Here is a 7,929-nt window from a genome sequence, read left to right as displayed (position 1 = left end):
AGAGAAGACAAAGCTAATCTCTAATGATGAAAAATAAATCAATGGTTGCCTGGGTCCAGGGTGATCGTGAGAGTGCACAAAGGGGCACAGAAAACATTTTGGGATGATGGAAATGTTCTATTTAGATTACCATGGTGCTTTCATGAGTGTACTGCTGGCTCAGTGGCAAAGAACCTGCCTGCAGTGCAGAAGCTACAGGAGACACAGGTTTGATCCTGGGGTCGGGAAGATCCCCTGGAGGAGGAAATGGCAACCCACTCCAGTATTCTTGCCTGGGAAATCCTATGGACAGAGGAGCCTGGGGGAGCCCACCAGGCTCCTCTGTCCATGGGGTGGCAAAGAGTCAGATGCGACTGAATCAAGTGAGCATGTATGCAGGCATTCGTAAGTGTACACATCTGTCAAAACACATCAAAACACTTGAAATAGGTGCAGTTTATTATACATAAAGTTAAAACCAATAAAATTATTCATAAAAGATTTACCTTAGGCTCATTAAAGTAAGATTTTTATTGAGTATTATTTTAAAGATTTAAAATCTGATTACACAAATGAAAAAGTCTACGTGTAAATTTATTCAAAGTGGAGTGTGGATAAATATAATCAATAGAAAAGCTTTTTAGCAGGTGAAGAGGTGATATGAATGCATTTTAGTTAATAGTTAGCATTTACACAAGAATGATATCTCTTTGTTAATGTGAAATATCCCAACAGTAAAACAATTAATGTGTTCTGATTATCTAAGATAGATCTTAGGTGTTCATTTAGTTTGGCCCTTCCAAAGTAGAGAGAGCATCAGTGAGACAACATAATACCTCATTCAAAGCTAAATTGTACATTACCTGTGATATCAACGTTTTGTATTCATTGAAAGAAAGTTATATTTGGAATTGTTTGCCTGTACATTATTTTGCATTTAAAAAGTTGATTTAATTTAAAATTTTGCTGTGCTCAGATATTGGATAGCAGAGTGGTTCTCTGGGAAATCTAATACGATAAATGAAGCATTAATTTTAAGACCTAGTTTTAAATGGTATGTACTAATTAATAGGTACCCTTTCTTCTCTGGAATTTTAAGGATTTTTTTTCCCAGTCTATGAGATAATGCTGGTGAATTCGTACTGATCAATGTGAAAATGAATAGGGAAGCTCTGATAACAGCAAATCCAAGAAATAATATTCAATCCAGTTAATGGCACCTTGTCATGTGTGCATGTGGAATGCCAAAGAGTAGCTAAAAATAGAGAAATAAGATTTCTGAAATAAGACACAGGTGTTGTGGCAAAACACCTTCAACTGAGTTCAGAATCACTTGTCATTAATTGTGTTTACAGGTTAGTGAAATTAAGTACTCTAGACTGGTAATGCAGGAACCCTTGCGTTTATTTAGTAGTTATTCTGGATTGATGGTAAGAGCTCCATGTTAGAAGAGGGTTGGCCAGAATGGAGGCAGGTGGTGGGAAATTAGTTAGGTCAACTCAATTCCACATGCCACTAAAGGGTTCCTTGGTGATGAACATTGGACTCAGGCCGCTGGCCTATGGCTTAATCACCTTCTCCTCATCACAAAATGGCTCATCTACAATCAAGGGCTCGGGCTCCTGCTGGGGCGCAGGCTCTGGCTCCAGCTGGATCTCAAGCTCAGACATGGGGACAAGCTCAGGCCCAGAGGGTGGCTCCACAGTAGGCTGCAAGGCAGGCTCAGGCTCGGGGATAGGCTCATGATCTGGCCCCAGGGTAGCATTAGGCTCAGTCTCATGGGTGGAAGACGGAAGGGTGGCTTCGAGTTGGATGGCATCTTCACGTGGCATTGTCTCACCCTCCGTTCTTTGGTTTATCTTTGTCATTGGTCTGTGGGAAGAAGGCCCAGGCAAGAACAAGTTAGGGTCTGACATCTCATGTGGAGCCATAGGCTCTGTAGCCTCAGTGACCATAGGTCCCAAACCTCTGTGATTTCTGATAGTCTGACTCACTGTCAGACCATGGGTCTCCATTTAGGGTGCAGAAAGGTTAGGTCTTAACTGTATAAGTATACTGTCAAGAGAAACAAACCAGTGTTTAAGAGGCAGGAAAACTGATGTCAGGAGGAAAGGGTATAAAGATCTAACATGGTTGTTGGGGGCCAAATCCATGGCTCCAGTGCCTCTCTAGCACCCACTCCATCTAGCACAATACTTGGCAATTGCTTGGTACCCAATACATAGTTGTGGAAGCACAGAAATGGAGGGAAGAACAAATGAACATGTGTGATATACATTTGATGAGGAAGAATAGAGTGGGCAAGAGCCTGGGCTGTCAGCAGTTTTGTGTCTATTGACCCCTTGTTCCATAAAAAATAATATTAAAAATTGTATTTTATTTCCTGTTCATAGAAAGACAAATAGATGAATATATTAAAACATTTTCTTAGCCCTAAAAGGACTGTTGTCACAGGTAAATGAGTTGATACACATAAAATTGCTTAGAACAGAGTCTGGCACACAGTACCCAGTACATGATAGCCATCACTGCTCTTTCATAAAGCAATGAGAGCGAGCAGAGAGATGGCCCTCTATCTTATGCTAAAAGGCGTGCTTAGGAAGAGCTGACTGAGAGAGATAGGCCTGAGACATGTCTATTCAAGGAAAGACAGAAGAAGTAAGGTCTTACTCGAGTTCTGTGGTGGTTTTAGAATTCCTCTTCCTTTCCTTCCCCTTTGCCTTTACCTTACGCCTCACGAACCACACCACAGAGATGATGATGATGACACCTATCAGGGTCCCCACAAAGGCCCCAACAATGATTCCAATTCCTGGATCTGGAGGATACAAGCAGCTGGTTAGTAAAATGGAGCACAGTGTCTGCCCCATCCCGTGCATCTGTGACCAGTGGGGAATATTCAGGGCATTCATATAGTGGGATAGTGCCTTGTATAGGCTGGGACCGTGGAAAGTCCTAGAACTCTACATATATGAAGTATTATGTAAGCATTAGATATTAGGATGGTCGTCCATCGTATCATTCTATAAATAAAGCACCAAAATCTCCAGAGTCAGGAAGGACTAAAAAAGAATTCTAAGTGACTTGATTGGCAGGCACAGGATACTTAAGGAGAAACTGTTAAAGTTATATGATCCACTTACATGGAGTAGTTAGGTCAATTTCACAGGAACTATTGCCAAGGATGTTAATAGCGGTGCACTGGTAATAACCTTGTTCAAAAGTGGTCAGGTTTCCAATAAACAAAATCCCGGTGGCTGGGTCTGTCAATATCAGAAAATAGTGTTTTGAAATCCTGTATGTCGGTACGGATCATGTGAATGGAGCAGACCATCCAATGCCCACCCACTTCCTCAGATTGGCCTCCCTTTCTGGAGATGGATCAACTAGATTCCTTAAGACTCCCATCTGGGACCATGCCTATTTTCTCCATACCCGCCACCTGCAAGCTAAAAATGGTCTTGACTTTTAGAAGTTGGGGAGAAGACCAGAGGACAATCATTTTGATGACAGGCTGACATTCTTTGTATATTTCCCTCCCAGAAAAACAGGACTGAGCTCTAAGGACGAGCAGCCAGTCACATATACATGCTGTCAACCAAGCCCACATGCCAGGCCTTGCCAGGCGCAGCAAAGATATATACTTACTGAAGTTTTCTTTCACTGGGACAATGTTTCTTCCTTCAAGTTTATACCAGTAGTACACAGGGGAAGGTGTTCCAAGCACCGAAAGGCAAGTAAGGGATATAGGATGGCCAGTTTCTGCTATTCCTTGGATGCTGCAGAAGGGCTTAGAAGGTTTGACTGTAAGGCGATGACAAAGGGTAAGAAATCAGGCATGATGAATGTCAGTCTGTACCACTTCCTCACTCTCATTTTGGAGAATATGTACACTTTTTTTTAATCTTAAGAAAACTTGTTGTGACAGTTTTCTAGTTGTACCACCAGATGGGAGTAGAGCACTTCAGGTGCAAAGACCTCTCTCGTCACTGGGCCATTAATAGTCTAGTAGCATCTCTTCCATCTGACTCTTCGTCAGATTCATATCCATGAATTTCCATATTGTGCCTTAAAATATGCCATTATTAAAACAGTCAAGTGTAAGCAAACATTAAACTAGGAACAGAGGTTATATTTTGGAAGCATGGTTTTAAAGGAAAAGAGAACATTAAACACTTTGAGATAACCACTTTTTTTCTAAAAAATTGTCTTATTAATGCCATATTTTTCTTTTCCTTTGTGAGTTGTTTTTTGGCATTAATTCTCCTGGTGGTGATACACAATGGAAGGTTTGAATTTGCCCGTGTCCCTCACTGGGAGGGGAAACCCATTGTGGGGGAGGGGTGTGCCACAAGGCACTGAAATCTTTTTCATCCTTCATGCCACAGCATTTACTTGAGTGTCTCCTGTGTGCCCAACACTGAACTAGGCACCAGAAATTCAAAAGTGCCTCTGACACAGTTTTAAAATGGAGTGGGGGGAGTGGTAAGATTAGGCTAGAGAGCAATGGAGACCAGAGCTTCAGGGGCTTTGTGTTTCACGTTTTTTTATCCTGAGAGCAGCAGGTCCACAGAAGGAATTTAAGTAGGTGCGGGGCAGCACAATGATCATTCTAACTGAACTGTTCTGACTCCGGGAGTGCATGAGGCAAGGGAGGGAGGAAACAGAGTCAAGAGGTATTAAGAAGTCCAGAGGGCTTGGATATGTGGCATGAGGAAGAGGGTGGGCTCAGTGATGACTCCCAGGTTTCTGATTTGGACAGCTGGGTACACCATCTTGCCACCCCCTGAGATAAAGAACTCAAGAAGAGGAACAGGTGTTTGGGGAAGGAGTGAAGAGGAGGAAGGGGCAAAGATGAGGTCAGTTTGGGCTATGCTGAGTTTCTATGCTTAAGGGTAAGTCCTGTGGGAAGCTGAAAATCTGATTCTTGCCACTTGTCTTACTGCTCACAGCTTATTCTAACCTCAGTCTGACATGCAGATAAGGATCTGAATCGATACTTTCCCAGTCACCTGCCTTATATTAATTTGGGTATAAGATACTCCAAAGGCATAGATTCTCTCCCTTAGGCTTAGGCTGTAAATGCTCCAGACTGCCCAGCTCTCTGACTCTTATTTGGGAGGCAGCAGTTAAGAGCACAGCTCTGAGTCCACACTGAACACTGGGTCTGCAGCTTTACACCAGATGTATTTAGGCAAGTAACCTAACATAGCCAAGCCTCAGTTAATTCATCTGTAAAATGTGCACAAGACCTCCAGCTAATCCAAATATATTGTGTTTATACAAATAAAATCATGTATATGGTATCTTACACATAGAATTGCTGTTGTCCACAGGCAGGAATAAACACTGCTGCCACATTTCTGACCTTGCAACTGACAACCTTCCAGTCTCGGACACTAAACCACTATACATATGAGCAGAAAAACGGATACAACTATAGCTGTTTGAAAATTTCACCATACCTTCTTATTACACTATACTTGATTTGAAATATTGTGTTATAGTTTTGGGTACACAACATAGTAATTCAGTATTTTTGCAGATTTTTATTCCATTATAGGTTATTATAATGGGTATAAATTCCCTCTGTGTTATACAGTATATCCTTATTGCATATCTATTTTATATATAGTATTTTGAAGCTGCTAATCCCATACCCCTAATCTGTGCCTCCCCCTTCACTCTTCCCTTTGATAGCCAGTAGTTTGTTTTCTATGTCTGTGAGTCTGTTTTGCATATATATTCATTTGTACTATTTTTCAGATTCCACATATAAGTGAGATACAGTATTTGTCTTTCTCTGTTGGATTTATTTCACTAAGCATAATATTCTCTAGGTCCGTCCACGTTGCTGGAACCAGCAGTATTTCACTCTTTTTATGGCTCAGTAATATTCCATTGTATATATGTACCATATCTTCTTAAACCAATTGCCTGTTGTACAATCCCTTCTTTTAAACAGGTATCTTTTAATTAAAAGGAGTAGTTTTCTGGTTAGCTCTTTATTCTCTCTTTCCTGGTATTGATTCCTCATCTGCAGACAACTCTTTGGATTCATTTTAGTTCAGTTCAGTCGCTCAGTCATGTCTGACACTTTGTGATGCCATGAACTGCAGCATGCCAGGCCTCCCTGTCCATCACCAACTCCTAGAGTCCACCCAAACCCATGTCCATCGAGTCGATGATGCCATCCAACCATCTCATCCTCTGTCGTCCCCTTCTCCTCCTGCCCTCAATCTTTCCCAGCATCAGGGTCTTTTCCAATGAGTCAGCTCTTTGCATCAGGTGGACAAAGTATTGGAGTTTCAGCCTCAACATCAGTCCTTCCAATGAACACTCAGGACTGATCTTCTTTAGGATGGACTGGTTGGATTTCCTTGCAGTTCAAGGGACTCTCAAGAGTCTTCTCCAACACCACAGTTCAAAAGCATCAATTCTACAGCACTCAGCTTTCTTTATAGTCCAACTCTCACATCCATACATGACCACTGGAAAAACCATAGCCTTGAACAGATGGACCTTTTTTGGCACAGTAATGTCTCTGTTTTTTAATATGCTATCTAGGTTGGTCATAACTTTCCTTCTTATGCTCATTCTTTGGATTTGCCTACCCTAAATAAACTAGGCTATTTAACCAGAAATCCAACTATCACTAGATTTAGATACTGCCTTTTTTAAAGATACTGCCTTTTTAAAAACATGGTGAATTTTATAGCTTTTACAGTGGAACAGAATAATTTGAACAGAAAATTAAATGGGGGTGTTTCATCACAAAGCCAGACCCCAGGACTTGAATTAATTATGGACCAAAACCTGGAATGACTTGCATTCATTTCTTGAGCCCAGAATCAAACCCAGATATTTTTCTGAACACATTTTTCTCCTTTCATTTTTATTAACCAAACACTCAGTGAATCACTTTGAACCAAATCCCAAACCCATATACTTTCTAAAACTACTGATTCAGGATTGAATTGACATTTCATCCAGTTACAGTCCCCGACAGAACTTGGATTTTTACTGGCAAAGCCACTGATCTACCATTTAGCTTTATTGCTTTCAATAGAATTGCAGTGGGAAGAAGAGGCTCACCTCAGAAAATAAATGAAAATGTTTCAGTGTGTTCTCAAACCTTCCTAAATTCATCATTTTCTTTTTACATGCCAAATTGCAGAAGGAAGATGATGTTCATTCCAAATGCATACAAAGTAATTATTCAAATTTCTGCTGGGTATTTTTCAGAGATTCATTTTCCAAGGCTGTCATACCTAATAGAAGTCTTTCAGATGAATGATCATGCAAACCACCTCGTCCTTTGCGCACTGCTGCTTCCTTCACCTAAACTGCACTCTGCCACCTCAGCCCCTCTTCTGCCTGACATGCTCTTACATATCCTTCAACATTCACTGCAGAAGTCACTTTCTCCAGGAAGCCTTCTCCAGTTCCCTCTGCGATCTCCCAGCTCACCTCTACTCCCTCCACTATAAGCTTATGTGATACATCTGCCTCCCCCACTATATACTTACAACTTTAGGACGGCTTGGAGCCTATCTTTTACATCTTTCCATCTCCACTGCCTACCACAGTGACTGAACATCTGTTCAGGGTGTGCCAAATGAATATATACATGAATGAGTGAGTGCATGGGGTTTGTGTCTACCACTGGGTTATCAAAGTTTCTGAAAGATGCATTGCTAGGAAGAGCAATATTTAAGGAAATGTCAATACCTCCCTCTTTTGGTCTCCCTTACATGCTCGCCTGGGCTTCCCAGGTGGCACTAGTGGTAAAGAACATGCCTGCTAATGCAGGAGATGTAAGAGTTGTGGGTTCAATTCCTGGCTTGGGAAGATCCCCTGGAGGAGGGCAGCGTAACCCAATCCAGTATTCTTGTCTGGAGAATCCCATGGACAGAGGAGCCTGGTGAGCTACAGGCCATAGGGTCACAA

The 7,929-nt window shown here is 41.5% G+C and overlaps 1 protein-coding gene across 1 annotated transcript in view; it reads right to left on the bottom strand.

The window, feature by feature from the left end:
- Window positions 1–495: 495 nt before the first annotated feature.
- The window catches only part of VSIG1 (V-set and immunoglobulin domain containing 1), a 33,275-nt gene continuing 25,841 nt past the window's right edge, over window positions 496–7,929 (bottom strand). The window contains exons 4-7 of the mRNA XM_019955450.2: window positions 3,628–3,783; window positions 3,123–3,242; window positions 2,650–2,797; window positions 496–1,851 (exon numbers count right to left, since the gene is read on the bottom strand). Of these exons, the coding sequence (XP_019811009.2) occupies window positions 1,539–1,851; window positions 2,650–2,797; window positions 3,123–3,242; window positions 3,628–3,783 (737 nt within the window). The 3' untranslated portion in view covers window positions 496–1,538. The remainder of the gene's footprint in view (window positions 1,852–2,649; window positions 2,798–3,122; window positions 3,243–3,627; window positions 3,784–7,929) is intronic.

This window comes from Bos indicus, chromosome X (genome assembly GCF_029378745.1).
Source record: "Bos indicus isolate NIAB-ARS_2022 breed Sahiwal x Tharparkar chromosome X, NIAB-ARS_B.indTharparkar_mat_pri_1.0, whole genome shotgun sequence".
Lineage (NCBI taxonomy): Eukaryota > Metazoa > Chordata > Mammalia > Artiodactyla > Bovidae > Bos > Bos indicus.
This window is presented reverse-complemented; position numbering and strand designations above follow the sequence as displayed.